The 18,912-nt window shown below is 47.4% G+C and overlaps 1 protein-coding gene and 1 non-coding gene across 2 annotated transcripts; both read left to right on the top strand.

Annotated features, from left to right (window-relative positions):
* The first annotated feature begins 3,561 nt into the window (after positions 1-3,561).
* On the top strand, positions 3,562-3,699 carry LOC119930276. The gene has a single exon (XR_005451758.1). It is a non-coding gene; the product is annotated as a small nucleolar RNA SNORA7 (small nucleolar RNA).
* Positions 3,700-8,114: 4,415 nt separating this feature from the next.
* LOC119930027 (leucine-rich repeat extensin-like protein 5) lies at positions 8,115-18,459 on the top strand. Its single transcript, XM_038748439.1, has 8 exons — positions 8,115-8,262; positions 11,759-11,808; positions 12,078-12,197; positions 13,693-13,772; positions 15,262-15,345; positions 15,534-15,665; positions 15,981-16,361; positions 18,033-18,459. The coding sequence occupies exons 4-8, from the start codon at positions 13,758-13,760 to the stop codon at positions 18,384-18,386; spliced, it is 966 nt and encodes a 321-aa protein (XP_038604367.1). The 5' UTR covers positions 8,115-8,262; positions 11,759-11,808; positions 12,078-12,197; positions 13,693-13,757; the 3' UTR covers positions 18,387-18,459.
* The last annotated feature ends 453 nt before the right edge of the window (positions 18,460-18,912 follow it).

Here is an 18,912-nt window from a genome sequence, read left to right as displayed (position 1 = left end):
GATGGTCCCTACCCAACAGCGGGCTCACAGTCTTAGGAGGGGGAGACAGAGAACAAAACAAAACATATTAACAAAATACAATAAATAGAATAGATATGTACAAATAAATAAATAAAGTAATAAATATGTACAAACATATATACAAATATACAGGTGCTGTGGGGAGGGGAAGGTGGTAAGGCGGGGAGGGTGGAGGAGGGGGGGAGGGGGAGACCTTGCTCCAGATTAAGGGGATTAAGACTGTGAGACCCACATGGGACAACCTGATTACCTTGTATCTCCCCCAGGGCTTAGAACAGTGCTTAGCACATAGTAAGTGCTTAACAAATACCATCATTATTATTATTAAGCATTTGATAAATACTATCGATTGCCTTCCAGCCTTTGCTGACATTGAATCAGCTTTAATTTTAAAAGTGCTCCAGAGAGGAAGCTTGGTGGTGTCACTAGAGCCACAGATTCAACAACTAGAGAGTGAGTTAGAACCTGGCCAACCTGAAGTCAAGAGCCTCCCCTCTCCCCTTCCCCGGCCCCACACCCAGAGGTCGTGGGTTCAAATCCTACCTCTGCCACTTGTCAGCTGTGTGACTTGGGGCAAGTCACTTAACTTCTCTGGGCCTCAGTTCCCTCATCTGTAAAATGGGGATGAAGACTGTGAGCCCCACGTGGGACAACCTGATTACCTTGTATCCACCCTGGTGCTTTGAACAGTGCTTGGCACATAGTAAGCACTTAACAAATACCAACATTATTAATATTATTATTACCCCTCCCCCAGAGGAACACGCCTGGGTGAAAGTTCCCAGCACAACTCTCCCAAGGCTGTCACCCCTTCCCTTCCTCTTCCTTTCCTTCCTGGGCTGTGACAGGGAAGGGTGTCCCCACCCAGGGCTTTTAATGAGAGTGGTTTGTCATGCTTAGGCAGGAAAGATGAATAATTCAGGGTCGAAAACCGTTGCAATGTTATTCTTTCAGCTAACGGGAAAAACGGGGGAAGGGGACTGATTTCAGGGGGAAAAGCAGGGAACAACTGCATCTTATTAGGCAGGGAGAGAGGAGGGAAGGGGAGACAGGGAGAGGGAGAGACACAGACTAATGAGGAAGAGGCAGAGACAGATGGAGAAAGAGAGTCAGAGAGACAGACAGAGGAAGCCACAGAGAGAGGAGACAAGGAGAGAATGAGACCGAGGCAGACAGAGTATTCAGCGGGTGCCCTTTAAGCCTCGTTCACTCATCTGAAGTCCCAAACCCTTGTTCTCAGCTCCCGGGGCTGGTGAGAAATCCCCTGTAATCTGGCTTTTGTTCTGTCCGGAAGATATCGCTTTGCCACTGAAGCCCTCTTCCCAAGATAACCTTGTTTCATTTTCCCATTGCAGCAGCCTGATCGTTTTATTTTTGGGGCTTTTAAAAGATGAAGAATGTGAGGAGGGGAAAGAGGACAGTGCGGAGAGGCAATACCCTGCATTTTCAAACCTCGCTTAGGAGATCTAGAGCTTAGCCTCTCTCTCCTGAGGGGTAAGATTGATTCCAGGACGGCACCTTCCCGCTGAAGACCTCAGAGCCCGAATCACAAGATCACCAACTTCTCCTCCCATCATCATCATCATCAATCGTATTTATTGAGCGCTTACTGTGCACAGAGCACTGTACTAAGCGCTTGGGAAGTACAAGTTGGCAACATATAGAGACAGTCCCTACCCAATAGTGGGCTCACAGTCTAAAAGGGGGAGACAGAGAACAAAACCAAACATACTAACAAAATAAAATAAATAGAATAGATATGTACAAGTAAAATAAATAAATAAATAAATAGAGTAATAAATATGTACACACATATATACATATATACAGGTGCTGTGGGGAAGGGAAGGAGGTAAGATGGGAATGATTGACTGATTGACTAGTGAAAAGAGCCCAGGCCTAGGAGTCCAAGGCCCTGGATTCTAATCCTGGCCCTGCCACTTTCCTGCTGTATGACCTCGGGCACTGAAAGAACCACTGTCCCCATTTTACAGAGGGGGAGGTGAGGCCCACGGCTGGGAGGTGGCTGGGACCAAGGTCAGGAAGCAAACTGGGAGCAAAGCAGGAGTGGGAGAGGAGGAAAAGGAAGGTCGGGGCCTTTAGAGGCCAACCTCAGGGCTGGTTCCAGCTCTGAGTGTGAATTTATGTAGTTCCTTGTGTTTCCACATCTCCAGACCTAGAGTTCAGCACAAGCCTGTAGGGAAGGGAAACCTGGAGGGCGTGGCTTTGGCAAATGAGTCTTGGGGCTGATGTAAATTTTGATATTTGCCTGGCTGCACTCCATCAATACGTGGTATTTACAGAGAGCCTACTGTGTACAGGGTACAGTTCTAAGCACCTGGGAGACTACAGTAGAGTTAGTAGAAATGAACCAACCCTCACTTTTTAAGGTATTTGTTAACCAGGCACTATGTACTAGACACTGGTCTAAGCACTGGGGTAGATGCAACCTAATCAGGTTGGACACAATCCATGTCCTACATTGGGCTCACAGACTTAATCTCCATTTTACAGATGAGGTAACTGAGGCACAGGGAAGTGAAGTGACTTGCCCAAAGTCACACAGCAGACAAGCGGTGGAGTCGGGGTTAGAACCCAGGTCCTTCTGACATCTTGGTCTGTGCTCTATTCACTAGGGCATGCTCCTTCCACTAGGCCTGCTTCTATCAGTTTAAATGAGTTAGTTCTCCATTCCTGGTTGCTGATCATCTAAGATCAATCAATCAATCAATCAATCAATCAATTGCATTTATTGAGCGCTTACTGTGTGCAGAGCACTCTACTAAGTGCTTGGGAAGTACAAGTTGGCAACATATAGAGATGGTCCCTACCCAACAGTGGGCTCACAGTCTAGAAGATGGTGACAATGACTCCTTCCCTGACCTGGAACTCAGTGTTTGTTCTTGATTTTGAGGAACACTACATATTTAGGGCCTCCCAGCATGATCCTCAGGACTCTGAGCATTTTCCTCTAATGAGAATACTCAGAAGGGAAGAGCAGCTTAGCCTAGTGGCAAGAGCCCTGGCCTGAGAGTCAAAGGACCTGGGTTCTAATTCTGATTCTCCACTTGTCTGCTGTGTAACCTTGGACAAATCACTTAACTTCTCTGTGCCTCAGCTTCCTCATCTGTAAAACGGGCATTCAATGCCTGTTCTCCCTCCCCCTTAGGCTGTGAGCCATGTGGGACAGAGACTGTGTCTAACCTGATTATCTTGTATCTACCTCAGTGCTTCTAGACTGTGAGCCCACTGTTGGGCTATATGTTGCCAACTTGTACTTCCCAAGTGCTTAGTACAGTGCTCTGCACACAGTAAGCGCTCAATAAATATGATTGAATGAATGAATAGAACAGTCCTTGACACAAAGTAAGCACTTAACAAATGCCATATTATATTATTATTATTATTATTATTATTATAATTCAGGTGGATGAAGGGACTAAGTTGAGCCCTATATGGGACAGGACCGTGCCCCATCATATTATCTTGAATCTACCCCAGAGCTCAGTATAGTTATTAAGCACATAGTAAGTGCTTAACGGCCTCCTAGGGTGGCACCTGGGGAGTTTCCAGTCCTCTACCTGTCTCGACTATGGGAGGAAGAGTCAAACAGAGGCATATCCATTCCATTCCTAGCTTGGGCACTGGCTAGCGAGTGGAAGGCAATCTGCTACAAGTCAAAACTCCCCTGTGCTGGGCAGCAGAGGCATAGGAGAGAGTCGAGGGTGGAGACAGGTTTACTGCACGGAAAGAGGCATTGCTAAACCACTTTCGTATTCCTACCAAGAAAACTCTATGGATACACTACCGCAATTGCAAGTGAAGGTAGGGCTTTCTGGGACAGATGTGTCCATGGCATCACTATGGATCGGACACGACTCGACAGCATAAGACAACAACAAGTGCTTAATAAAGACCATTGTTACTATATTAATAATATATTAATTAATAATAATAATAATAATTGTGGTATTTTTTAAGAGCTTACTACATCCCAACTATTTACGAAGCGCTAGGGTAGATACAGAGTGATCAGCTCTGTCACAGTCCCTGTTTATACATTTCTGGAGGCAGAAACCTCACAATTGTTTCCCTCAGGAAGTCCTCTGAGGGCAGGACTCAGGAGAGCCGGAGGACTCCAACAGAAACCTAATGTGTTGCTTCAACTCTTCCCACTTGCTCCCTCCATTCCCACAATATATCTTTTCCAGCTCTAATCACTATTTCACTCCCTCAGCCAGACAGAGGAAGCCCAAATAGAGACAGATTCTTCCCTCAGCCTCCTTCTCCAGAGACTAGAGCATCCACTGAAAGGGAAAATAGTGAGCGATAACAACCCCCACCCCGGGGTGTTGTGCTTGCAATAATAATAATGATGGCATTTGTTAAGCACTTATCATGTGCAAAGCATTATTCTAAGCGTTGGGGAGGTTACAAGGTGATCAGGTTGTCCCACCGGGGGCTCACAGTTTAAATCCCCGTTTTCCAGATCATCATCATCATCATCATCAATCGTATTTATTGAGCGCTTACTGTGTGCAGAGCACTGTACTAAGTGCTTGGGAAGTCCAAGTTGGCAACATATAGAGACAGTCCCTACCCAACAGTGGGCTCACAGTCTGAAAGGGGGAGACAGAGAACAAAACCAAACATACTAACAAAAGAAAATAAATAGAATAGATATGTATTCCAGATGAGGTAACTAAGGCCCAGAGAAGTTAAGTGACTTGCACCACAGCTGATGGAGCTGGGATTTGAACCCATCATCATCATCAATCGTATTTATTGAGTGCTTACTATATGCAGAGCACTGTACTAAGCGCTTGGGAAGTACAAATTGGCAACATATAGAGACAGACCCTACCCAACAGTGGGCTCACAGTTTAAAACCCATGCCCTCTGACTCCAAAGCCCGGGCTCTTTCCACTGAGCCACGCTGCTTCTCCAAGCTGCTTCTGCTTGTAGGTCTGTGTGCCTACGTGAGTGAGATCAAGTGACTGTGACCACGTTGGGGTCTCTACATGAATGCCAGGCAGGGGAATGCTAGCCAATGTCTATGCCCTGAGCCTGCCAGGGGGAATTTCTGCAGCTGCAGCCTTGGCGTTGGGAGAGCTGGAAGGAGGAGAAACACCCAGGCACCTGGTTGACCAGATGTACTGATGCGGGAGAACATGAGACTGACCAACGAAGAGTGGTTTCAGGATCCCATTTGCAGATGGATCTAGCTAGTGACTCTGTGCATCCTTGCTGGAGAACGATGGGGATGGGTTGATTAAGGAAAACATCCAGTTTATATGAAGTGACTGCATCTCCAACCTGATTAGCTTGTCTCTATCCCATCACTTAGTTCAGTGCAGCACTTGTATATATTTGTACAGATTTATTACTCTATTTATTTTACTTGTACGTATTTACCCTTCTATTTATTTTGTTAATGATGTGCCTATAGCTATAATTCTATTTGTTCTGACGATTTTGACACCTGTCTCCGTGTTTTGTCTTGTCCATCTCCCCCTTCTAGACTGTGAGCCTGTTAGTGGGGTAAGGACCGTCTCTATATGTTGCCGACTTGTACTTCCCAAGCGCTTTGTACAGTGCTCCGCAAACAGTAAGCTCTCAATAAATATGATTGCATGAATGAATGAATGAATGCCTGGCACAGGGTAAGCACTTAACAAATAACAAATACTATAAAAAAGTCAGGGTTGGGGCGAAATTAACTCACTGGAAAAATCTAATTAGATAATATGTTTTTAATCACAGAATTGGAGGATGGTCAAACTTTTTCTCATGCCCTCCTCTATGCCAATTTATTACTCTATTTATTTTACTTGTACATATTTACTATTCTATTTATTTTGTTAATGATGTGCATCTAGCCTTACTTCTATTTATTCTAACAACTTGACACCCGTCCACATGTTTTGCTTTGTTGTCTGTCTCCCCCGCTAGACTGTGAGCCCATTGTTGGGTAGGGACCGTATCTATATGTTGCCAACTTGTACTTCCCAAGCGCTTACTACAGTTCTCTGCACACAGGAAGTGCTCAATAAATACGACCGAATGAATGAATGAATGTCTGGATCTCCCTCCCATTTCACATCATGGCAGACCAACACTCTCCCCATATTCTGTTGTACTGTATCTCTCAAGCGCTTAGTACACTGCTCTGCATCTAGTAAGCACTCAATGAATGATTCAAAGCCCTACTAACATTGCACATGCTCCAGGAAGCTTTTCATGACAAATTGCTCATCTTCCCACCCACTGTTGGGTAGGGACTGTCTCTATGTGTTGCCAACTTGTACTTCCCAAGCACCTAGTACAGTGCCCTGCACACAGTAAACGCTCAATAAATACGATTGATTGATTGATTGATTGATTCCCACCCTATTTCCCTCCCTATTTTGTCACACCCAGTTAGATACCAACCTCCCACCAAATACTTGTTGCCAACTTGTACTTCCCAAGCGCTTAGTACTGTGCTCTGCACACAGTAAGCGCTCAATAAATACGATTGAATGAAATACTTGCGTAGGTGTCTTTACACATACAGGATGTAGTGGATAGACCGTGGGCCCGGGAGTCAGGTCATGGGTTCTAATCTCGGCCCCGCCTCTTGTCTGCTGTGCGACCCTGGGCAAGTCACTTCACTTTTCTGTGTCTGTTACCTCATCTGTAAAATGGGGATTGCGACTGTGAGCTCTATGTGGGACAGGGACTATGTCCACCTGGATTTGCTTGTATCCACCCCAGCACTTAGTACAGTGCCTGGCACATAGTAAGCACTTAATAAATATGAAAAAATCTCCAGTGGCTACCAATCAATCTGCATATCAGGCAGAAACTCCTCACCCTGGGCTTCAAGGCTGTCCATCACCTCGCCCCCTCCTACCTCACCTCCCTTCTCTCCTTCTACTGCCCAGCCCGCACCCTCCGCTCCTCCACCACTAATCTCCTCACTGTACCTCGCTCTCGCCTGTCCCACCATCGACCCCCGGCCCACGTCATCCCCCGGGCCTGGAATGCCCTCCCTCTGCCCCTCCGCCAAGCTAGCTCTCTTCCTCCCTTCAAGGCCCTGCTGAGAGCTCACCTCCTCCAGGAGACCTTCCCAGACTGAGCCCCTTCCTTCCCCTCCCCCTCGTCCCCCTCTCCATCCCCCCATCTTACCTCCTTCCCTTCCTCACAGCACCTGTATATATGCATATACGTTTGTACATATTTATTACTCTATTTATTTATTTATTTTACTTGGACATATCTATTCTATTTATTTGATTTTGTTAGTATGTTTGGTTTTGTTCTCTGTCTCCCCCTTTTAGACTGTGAGCCCACTGTTGGGTAGGGACCGTCTCTATATGTTGCCAATTTGTACTTCCCAAGCGCTTAGTACAAGCTTTGCACATAGTAAGCGCTCAACAAATACGATTGATGATGATGATGATGTAGTGGATAGACCGTGGGCCCGGGAGTCAGAAGGTCATGGGTTCTAATCCCGGCCCCGCCTCTTGTATGCTGTGCGACCCTGGGCAAGTCACTTCACTTTTCTGTGCCTGTTACCTCATCTGTAAAATGGGGATAGCGACTGTGAGCCCTATGTGGGACAGGGACTGTGTCCACCTGGATTTGCTTGTATCCACCCCAGCACTTAGTACAGTGCCTGGCACATAGTAAGCACTTAACAAATACGATTGAATGAATGAACTGAGTGTAACAATAATAACCCCAACCTTCTCTTCCTTTCTGTCCTGGCCTCTTCCTGGATTTCCACGTCCCCCCACCCCCAGGCCCGGCTTAATTCCCCCAGTGCTGCAGCCATTCCCGCAAAGCGGCAGCCTCTGCCCCACTCGGCTAACAACCGGATGGAGCACTGTGGAGGAAGCCTTGAGGCTCACTGGTTGCCATGGCAATTAGTGGGCCCAGAGAGGATTCAGAAGCTGGGAGCCGTGAGCTTTTTTTGTTTGTTGGTTTTGATGAGGCCTGTTTATTTTCCTTCCCTCCTCTCCCCCAAACCCCACCTTCCCCCACTTCCCCTCTGCCCCTCAGTAGTCTCAAGCCACTGAAGCAGATTACTAGACCCAAAATGTGCTCTGACGCTGGCTACGTTAAATACAGGCCGCCCTGCTGAGGATAATTGGAATGTACTTTTAGTTGAAGACTCCTGGGAGGGACAAGTTAGGAAAACAAGATGTTACATTTTTATGGCACCGATCAACATCAGACGATGAGAGGAAAATAAAAGTAAAAAAAAAAACAACCCAACAAAAAATGAACCTGCAGTCCCCTCAATCCTTTTCTAGGGCACATCCTTTCTCTCCCCGGTCTCACATGAATCAAGCTGAAAGGAAGGTGGATTCCTTTCACAAAGGCCATCTTGTCAACCGACATCTGGAACGGTGGCCTTCGTCTATGGGGATTAGTCTGGAGCGTAGTGACCAACTAGAAGCAGTGTGGCCTTATGAAAAGAGCACAGGCCTGAGAGTCAGAAGACTGCTTGACATTGGGACAAGTCACTAAGCCTTTCTTTGCCTCAGTTACCTCAAATGTAAAATAACAATTTAAATATCCGTTTTCCCTTCCCCTCAGACTTTGAGTCCCGTGTGTGTCAGAGACTATGTCTGATCTGATTGCTTTGTATTTAGTACAGTGCTTGGCATATACTAAATGTTTAACAAACAATGATGATGATGATGGCATTTGTTAAGCGCTTACTATGTGCAAAGCACTGTTCTAAGCGCTGGGGAGGATACAAGGTGATCAGGTTCCCCTACATGGGGCTCACAGTCTTCATCCCCAATTTACAGATGAGGTAACTGAGGCACAGAGAAGTGAAGTGACTTTCCCAAAGTCACACAGCTGACAATTGGCGGAGCCAGAATTTGAACCCATGACTTCTGACTCCCAAGCCCACGCTCTTTCCGTTGAGCCATGCTGCTTCTCAAATGCCACAGTTACTGTTATTACCCTGCTGCAATTCTCCTTAGTACAGAGCTAAGTGCTTAGTACAGTGCTTTGCACACAGTAAGCGCTCAATAAATGAACGAACCTGGGTTTACTAAATTGACTATAGGTAGGTTTGCTGATGCCAGCCCATAAGCGGTGTTCATTTGGCACGTATTGTGTGCAGATAACTGTAATACCATCTCTGCCACCTACCTTAGTCACTTTGGCCTTTGTTGCTTTTCTTCCTTCAAGCAGCCTTTTCCAGGACTGACTGGTTCCTTTAGGCACTACCACCTAAGGCCACCCAGTACTCACTGATGGGCAAGGAACCAATTCTATTATAGTGTACTTTCTCAAGTGTTTAGTCCAGTAAGTGCTCAGTAAGTACCACTGATTGATTAATTGATGCAGCCTGGACCTTTACTCCCTATGTTTCTTTTAGACAGTCTTTTAGACTGTGAGCCCACTGTTGGGTAGGGACTGTCTCTATATGTTGCCAATTTGTACTTCCCAAGCGCTTAGTACAGTGCTCTGCACATAGTAAGCGCTCAATAAATACGATTGATGATGATGTTTCCTGAAATTCCCTCATCCTGGAATGCCCTCCCCACTCTTGCTTATCTATTAAGTCCCTTTCAATCTTCCAAGTTCAACTACAGATGCCCTTTCCAAAGAATACATTCTCAAATTAAGCCAACTGACTCCAGTCACTTCAGAAACCCTTCAGCATTTGGGTATAATAAGATGAATTCTGTTTATGTTACTGTCTTTGTGTTCTTTAAAGTTTTTCACGCTTCTTTACTTGATGTTTATGTATGTGTTTCCATATGGTTGCCTGCCCCATTTTTTTATGGTATTTGTTTAGCACTTACTGTGTGACAGGCACTGTACTAAGCACTGGAGTAGATACAAGCTAAGCAGGTTGGACACGATCCTTGTCCTACATGGGGATCAGAGTCTTGATCCCTATTTTACAGATAAAGTAACTGAGGCCCAATCAATGGTATTTTTTGAGTGTTTACAGCGCAGAGTCCTGAATCAAGCACCTGGGAAAATACAATTGGGTAAGAAGACATGATCCCTGACCTCCAGGATCTTAAAATCTAGCAGAGGAGCTTACGATCTACCAGATTTCTCTCACTCATACTTTCTCTCTCTCACACTTTATGCACAAACCCTCTACATTAAGGTATCAGAAGTTCTTGCCTTTCTTAAACATTCCTCTAGACTGTAAGTCTGTTGTGGGCAGAGATTGCTGTCTTGTACTTTCCAAGCACTTAGTACAGTGCTTGATAATAATAATAATAATGGCATTTATTAAGCACTTACAATGTGCAAAGCACTGTTCTAAACACGTATTCAATAAATACGATTGAATGAATCGAATGAATGAATGAATGAACTTCTTTCAGTAAGCACTTAACAAGTGCCACAATCATTATTATTATGCCTTTCAAATAACTTCTTAGCTTGAAGCCCTCCCATGCCTGGTCCTCAGCTCCCTTCTGTTCTTCTCTGATAATGGCTTCCATTTCATCCAGATGGGACAATAAACTTTCTCTGTATTTATGGTAGAGTAGCTTTAATGACACTCCCCAGGAGACTGTGACCAACATCCACATACTCACCCTCACAAAGCACCCTCTCATCACTACTAACTAATCCAATTTCCCTGTATCTCATTTATTCATTCAATCAGTAGTATTTACTGAGGGCTCACTTTGTGCAGAGCACTGTTCTAAGTGCTTGGGAGAGTACAATACAATAGGGTTAGTAGATACGTTCACTACTCACACGGAGCTCACAGTTTAAGTGGGGGAGACAGCCATTGAAATAAGTAAATAAACGACAGATGTATACATAAATGATGTGGAACTGAAGGTGGGGTGAATATCAAATGCTTAAAGGGCATAGTGCATAGGTAATGCAGAAGGGAGAGGGAGCAGGGGATGAGGGCATTTTAAGGGAAGACTTCTTGGAGGAGAAGGTGATTTTAATAAGGCTTTGAAGATGGGGAGAGTGGTGGCTGTTGCATATGAAGGGGGAGGAAATTCCAGGCCAGAGGGACCATGTGGGCAAGAGAGAGGTGACAAGATAAGTGAGATCCAGGGTACAGTGAGTACGGTAGTGTTGGAGGAGCAAAGTGTGTAGACTGGGTTGCAGCAGGATATCAGGGAGGTAAGGTGGGATTGGGGAGCTTATTGACTGCTTTAGAAGTAAGGAATTTTTGTTTGAGGTGGAGTTGGACCAGCAATCACAGGAGGTTCTTGAGGAGTGGGGAGCTGTGGATGGAACATTTTTTAAGAAAAATGATCCATGCAGCCGAGTGAAGTGTGGAACGGAGTGGAAAGAGACAGGAGGCAGGGAGGTAAGTGAGGAGGCTGATGCAGTAGAAAAGGCAGGATATAATAATAATAATGGTATTTGTTAAGCACTTACTATGTTCGAAGCACTGTTCCAAGTGCTGGGGTAGTACGAGGTAATCAGAGTGTCCCACGTAGGGCTCACAGACTATGATAGTGCTTGGATCAGCATAGTAGCAGTTTAGCCCTTAGTTCAGTGCTCTGCACACAGTAAGCACTCAATAAATACCATCGATTGATTTGGATGGAGAGGGAAGATTTTAGTGATTTGAAGGTAGAACTGGCAGGATTTGGTGACAGATTGAATACGGGGGTTGAATATTCGCCCCACCCTCGAACCCACAGCCTAGTTGCTGGCTAGGCTTCTCCAAGGGATGTGTCCATTTCTGGAGATGAAGAGCATCATCTTTTCTCTCCTCCAACTTTCCAAGTTGGTTATCAGCTTACACCAGCCTGGGACCTTGAACTTCATTAATGAACTGTGAGTTGGATTGGGATGGGATGGGGGCATCATGAGTCTTTTCTTCTGCCCACACTGACCTCCGCCCCAAGAACTCTTCCCATTGAGAAATGGTGTTCACCCATCTGCCCTTCCTTTCCCCTCCCCCGGTGTCTGTGTGACTGTCCTTCAGCTTCCCTCTGTCTTTCAGCCCCACTACTAGTGACTGTCGGTCTGTCTGTTCTCCCCCTTTCCTGGTTCTGTGGCTGACTTTGCTGATTGATTTATTTTCAATTTAAATTTTATGAAAGGATTCTGCCGTCTGACCACCCAGGAATACAAATGGCAGCCGTCGCTTCTGAGGTGACTTTGGCGTGAGCGTGAAAGGGCATCTGAGGGGAGTAAACACCAATTTGTCATCTGCTCCAAAGGTCATTTTCTGCATCTCCATTAACAACCGTAATTCCTTCCCCTTCCCCCTCCACGCCCCATCCCCGCCCACCACCAGACGCCTTCAGAGGACAGTGGGATTGGGGATGGATGGGAGGGGGAGAGAGGAGACTTTCCCCTCCTCAGTGGCTGTTGTTCTTCCTGCAGGATGAGCGAAATTCAATTGTATTTATTGAGCGCTTACTGTGTGCAGAGAACTGTACTAAATGGGAGCCTGAAGGCCAGAGCACTTGACCAGACCCACTCTCACCCTCTCTGGTTCAATATTTCTCCTCTAAACACATTTCTATCTTCAGTGTCATTTTGCTGTTGCCCTTTCTGCCTCCCTTCCCCCCATCCCTGCTCCAATCAATCATTCAATGGTATTTGTTAAACATTTACTGTGTGCAGCACTCTCTACTAAGCTCATGGGTGAGTACCAAGAGTAGAGCTGGTAGACATGATCCCAGTCCTCAGGGTCACCTCACAGATTCAGTCTTAAGCTTGCTGTGGGCAGGGAACGTGGCGACTAACTCTGTACTGTACTATCCCAGGCGCTTAGTACTGCCCACAGTAAGTGTGATTGATTGATCCCTCTAGACTGTAAGCTAGATGTGGGCAGGCAATGTGTCTGTTGTATTGTTGCACTGAACTCTCCCAAGCACTTAGTACAATGCTCTGCATGCAGTAAGCACTCAATAAATACAATTGATTGATTGATTCGGCTCTTGAACATAAATGTTCTTTATTTCAGTTTGCTTACCACGGATGTCACCCCAGGTAGTCCCTGCTTGTGGGGGCTGGGCCTGGACTTGATGAGCTGTTCCTGAAGGGAGACCCCCCAAGACAGCAGGTGGTTCCAGGCTAATTCCAAGTGAGGCTCCAGAGGAGGTTCAGATTGGGTTTTGAGCTCCAGCCCAGGGCTCCTGAAGGGGCTGCAGTTTTTGCTGGGGGTGAGGAGGTCTGACAGTCTGGGCCTGAGGCCTTTGGTCTAGTTTCTTGCTGGCCCAGCCTCTGTCCGGACCGTGTAAGTGTGAGGGGGCGAAAGTTGGAGTGTGACAGGGGTGTCCACTGTTCTTGATGGGGTCAGTGTTTATCCTACATTTGGGATTCCCTGGGGGTTCCCTGTCCAGTCTGTTTTTACTAATTTTTACAAGGGTGTTTGCTGAGGAAGTAGGGGAAGTCAGCTTTTATTAGCGGGGGCCAGTCCCTGGAGCCCGTCAGCTCAGGTACCCCGAAGGCTAGGAGGGAGTGGTGTTTTTTCACACACGTTCCCTCCCAAATCAAAATCCCTTGTCCCCCAAATTGACGCCTAGATCCTGGTCCTGCTCGAGCCATTCCCTGGCATCCTATTTCCCACCAGGTGCTTGGCCCTTTCCCACTCCTGTCCACCTGGATCCTCATCCTCGGGGTGTGTCCCGACCCCTGGTGCCCCTGCCCTTTGCAGGTGGGTTCCCCACCTAGAACCCGTGATGCTTGGCCCCTGTGTCTCCACAGTCCTGCGTGGGAGAACCCCCTGAGGGAGCAGAGAATCGCCCATCAGAGCAGCTAATTGTGGACGGATGGAGGCCAAATTGGTGAGGAGGGTCGGGGGCAGGGGGCAGCAGGTTGAGGAGCACGGTGGGGAGTGGGCTGAGAGGAAGCATGGGGGCAAGCTCCATTGATGGACAAATGTGGGGCCTCAAGAGGGGGTGGGAAGGACTGGGATCTGGATGACAGGGGGCTTTTAGGTGGTCTCCCTTCCTTGCTCTTGCGTAAGTTCTTTGAAATCTACTGTACTCTATTATTCCTCCTCAAAATTTGGTAAGCTCTGTGGTGAGGGATACGGAAAGGAAACAAGGAGGGGGTCTGGTTATAGGGGTGCACACCGGATAGGAGGGATGGCTGTAGTGTCAGGGAATGATCTGTATCTTTCAGCCTCCCTCCCCTGCCACTGGACTGTTAGCCCCTGGAGGGTAGAGGCCTCATCTATTAACTCTATTGCACTGTACTCTCCCAAGTACTTAGTCTCATGTTCTGCACACAGTTGGCCCATAATAAATATCCTTGATTGAGTGGTGGATTGTTCCCACTGTCCTGAGATTTTCCTCCTGAGCAATTTATTAGAGTCAATTATTTATTCTGATTACTTGTAAATATTTTTAGAGCTCCATATCTTGCTTCTTTTGAACTTTCCCATCCATTCCTTCAATACAATTGTATTTACCGAGTGCTTACTATGTGCAGAGCTCTGCCTAAGACTTAGGAAAGTACAATACAAAAATAAATAGTAACATTCCCTGCCCACAACAAGCTTACAGTCTAGAGGGGGGAGACAGACATCAGTACGAATAAATAAAATTACAGGTATGTATATAAGTGCTGTACATAAGTGTTGTGGGCTGGGAGGGGGCTGGGGGGTGTTTTGCATCCAGGGGGAGCTCAGTAAATACCATTACAACTACTACTACTTCTAATATTTCTATTACTACTAGTACTACAAATTCTAGTACTACTACTACTACTTCTACTCACCACTACTACCACTAGTACTACATCTACTACAACTTCTACTAGTATTATTAGTACTCTACTAGTATTATTAGTACTCTACTAATATTATTAGTACTCTACTAGTATTACGTCTGTTACTACTACTACTAGTAGTAGTAGTAGAGAAGCAGCGTGGCTCAGTGGAAAGAGCATGGGCTCTGGAGTCAGAGGTCATGGGTTTAAATCCCGGCTCTGCCAACTGTCGGCTGTGTGACTTTGGGCAAGTCACTTAACTTCTTTGTGCCTCGGTTACCTCATCTGTAAAATGGGGATTAAAACTGTGAGCCCTCCATGGGACAACCTGATCACCTTGTAACCTCCCCAGCGCTAAGAACAGTGCTTTGCACATAGTAAGCGCTTAACCAATACCACCATCATCATCATTCAGCGCTTAGAACAGTGCTTTGCACATAGTAAGCGCTTAATAAATGCCATTATTATTAGTACTACTCTACTACTACTACTAGCACTACCTCAACTACTATGGCTATTAATACAACTACAAATACTACGACTGTTGTTGGTCTCCCCTAGGTCACCATCGGTGATTCACCCAGCATCCCTTCCAAGTCCCCATCAGGGCAGAAGCTCTCAAGTACCAGCAAGAATGCTGAGGGGGTAAGTGAGAGGGGAGAGGAGGAAGAGGAGGAGACCCAATGATGGACCCTCTTGTTGAAGGAGGGAGGGAGGAGGTGTGTTTGGGCTTCTCTTCTCTGGCTGTCAGCTGCCACTCCGTTACTAGGGTTGGCCGGGGTGGTGAGGAAGGGTTTGTGCAGCCTTGGCCTCCCCTTTCTATCCCTCTGCAGGGGAGTGATGCCGGAGGGGAAACACCCAGGCCTCCAGTGAGTCCCCAGAGCGGTAAAGAGTCCCATGGAGATTTGGCACAGGAGACGGATATCCAGGACACCAGCTGGGTTTCCGTGGCGAAAGAAGACCAGGCACGGTGGGAGACGGAGGGGGGTGGGGTGAGGAGGAGCAAAGAGGCCTGTATGGGAGAGGTGGAGGGGTCTGGGGTCAGAGAAGACCCAGGCTGATTTCTCAGGCAAAGCCGAGTGGCCCAGGGAGGGGCAGACTCAGAAAGGGAAAGCGGTGGGCTGGGGCACCAGAAAGATGGTGCTGAGAAGAGAGAGGGCCATGCTCATGGGGGGTGGGGGAGAAGGGGTCTGCCCCACACAGGCCTCAGTGATTCTGCCGCCCGGACTGAGGGAGGCTCGTGGGAGCTGAACCTCAGTGCCTTTCCTCCTTTTTCCTAGGATGCCATACCCATCTCCCCTTCCCCAGCAATCCCTCTGCAAGATGAAAGTCCCCCGGGGATTCTCCCTGGGGAGAGCAGCATCCCTCAGACTGGGCACCCGGGTCGAGGACTGGAGCCCACGGTGCCCTACCTCTGCCTGGATATCTGGCAGGTCGGGAGAGCCGGAAAGATTGGGTCCCCCCACCCGGAGCTGCCCAGCAGAGAGGCTGAGAGCAGCTTGGAGAAAGCCCGGCCGGGGAAGGAGCTCAGCCAGCACCAAATGGACGACCCGCTGGCCCTTCGCCAACTTCCTGCCTTGAAGCGGGTGCCGCGGACGGGGCCCCTCGGCCACCCCGTGAGGCTGGCCCCCCTGCCACCCCCCTCGGAGAGGGTCAGCGAGGTAGGGGCTTGGGGGTTGGGGGAATCAATCAATCAATCAATCGTATTTATTGAGCACTTACTGTGTGCAGAGCACTGTACTAAGCGCTTGGGAAGTACAAGCTGGCAACATATAGAGATGGTCCATACCCACCAGTGGGCTCACAGTCTAGAAGGGGGAGACAGAGAACAAAACCAAACATATTAACAAAATAAAATAAATAGAATAGATATGTACAAGTAAAATAAATAAATAAATACAGTAATAAATATGTACAAACATATATACATATATACAGGTATACAGGGAATGGGGAATAGGGGGTCAAGGAGAAGCTGAGAAGCAGTGTGGCCTAGTGGAAAGACATCAAGCCTAGGAGTCAGGGAACTTGGGTTCTCATCCCGGCACTGCCACTCACCTACTGTATGACACTGGGCAAGTCACCTAACTTCCCTGGGCCTCAGTTTACTCATCTGTAAAATGGAGGTTCAATATCTGTTCTCCCTCCTATTTAGACTGTGAGTCCCACAGCACCTGTATATATGTATATATGTTTGCACGTATTTATTACTCTATTTATTTACTTATTTTATTTGTACCTATTTATTCTATTTGTTTTGTTTTGTTAATATGTTTTGTTTTGTTCTCTGTCTCCCCCTTCTAGACTGTGAGCCCACTGTTGGGTAGGGACCGTCTCTATATGTTGCCAACTTGAACTTCCCAAGCGCTTAGTCCAGTGCTCTGCACACAGTAAGCGCTCAATAAATACGATTGAATGAATGAATGAATATGGAACAGGAATTGGGTCCCACCTGACCCCAGCATTTAGTACAGTGTTTGGCACGAGGCAAATGCTTAACAAATATGATAATAATATTAATAATTCTAGACTGTGAGCCTGTTGTTGGGTAGGGAACGTCTCTATATGTTGCCGATTTATACTATACTTATTGAGCACTTACTGTGTGAAGAGCACCGTACTAAGCACTTGGGAAGTACAAGTTGGCAACATATAGAGACGGTCCCTACCCAACAGTGGGCTCACAGTCTAGAGGGGGGAGGCAGAGAACAAAACAAAGCATATTAACAAAATAAAATAAATAGAATAAATATGTACAAATAAAATAAGTAGAGTAATAAATATGTACAAACATATATACACATATACAGGTGCTGTGGGGAGGGGAAGGAGGTAAGGTGGGGGGGATGGGGAGGGGGAGGAGGGGGAAAGGAAGGAGGGGGATCAGTCTGGGAAGGCCTCCTGGTGGAGGTGAGCTCTTTATACCCCTTGAGAAGCAGCATGGTTTAGGGTATAGAGCTTGGGCAAGAAAGTCAGAAGGACCTGGGTTCTAATCCTGGCTCTGCCACATGTCTGCTGAGTGACCTTGGACAACTCATTTCAATTCTGTGGGCCTCAGTTACCTCATCTGTAAAAATGGGGATTAAGAGTGTGAGGCTTATGTGGGACAGGGACTGTGAACAACCGGATTGACTTGTATGTACTCTTTAGTGCTTAGAACAGTGAGTGCACACAGTAAGCGCTTAACGAGCACTATTATTAAGTTACTTCACACGGCCACACAGGCCAATGGCAGATCTGGGCCTAGAATCTAGATGTCCTGACTCCCAGGACGGTGCTCTCTCCCCTAGGCCCCGCTGCTTCCCTAATCCTGATTCTTTCTTCACTCGCAGCCCCTCCCCGAGGTGGAGGCCCCGGACACCCCAGGGCCATGCTCCCGGAGCCCTGTTCGCACTGAGGATTTCAGCCACCCTCCCCCCATTGAAGGACCCTCAGTGGCCACTTCCCAGCAAGGCTGTGGCCGCTTTCTGGCCTGGCTCCAAAAGACCTTCTCTGGACCCGCCAGGAGGGAGCCGCAGGAGGGGGATGACACTGAGAATGGTGGCCGGGAGGAGAAGGAAGAGGAGAAACAGGGGCCGGAGGAGAAGGAGGGTGAGCCCAGGGCCCGGCACCCCCGCCAATGGGGGCGGCTCTTCTGCTCAGCCCGTACTCGCATCAATAAGGTGCAGCCACAAAATGGACCCTGACCCGCCCCCACCGTGCTCACTGTCAATCTCAGGTCACCTCTCGCCACACTGTGAAATAAAACCTTCAACACTTGGGGTTCCCGAGGCCTCATCTAATAATAGTTGCTATGGTATTTGTTCAGTGCTTACTAGGGGTCAAGCAATGGGGGTTCAGTAGAATCACATCAGACCCAGTCCCTGTCTCAGTCTAATGGGGAGGGAGAACAGGAATGAATCCCCATTTCGTGGTTGAGGAAACTGAGGGTCAGAGAAGTGAAATGACTGGCCCAAGGTCACACAGCTGGCAAGTGGCAGTGCGGGGTTAAGAACCCAACTCTTCCAACTGCCAGTCTTGTGCTCTTTCCACTAGACCCCACTGCTCCTGGGGGCTCGGAGTAGAATCCTGGAGCTGTTTAGAAAAGGCGTTCTGGGGAGCATAGCTCTCCGCAACACTGTGTCGTTCTTTCTGAGCCCTGGCCTCTCAATCCTCCCTGCTTCTCAGGAGGTGAGAGAATGCGTTTCTTGGAATCTTGACTTCCGGGCATCT

Source organism: Tachyglossus aculeatus, chromosome 6, assembly GCF_015852505.1.
Source record: "Tachyglossus aculeatus isolate mTacAcu1 chromosome 6, mTacAcu1.pri, whole genome shotgun sequence".
Taxonomy (NCBI): domain Eukaryota; kingdom Metazoa; phylum Chordata; class Mammalia; order Monotremata; family Tachyglossidae; genus Tachyglossus; species Tachyglossus aculeatus.
This window is presented reverse-complemented; position numbering and strand designations above follow the sequence as displayed.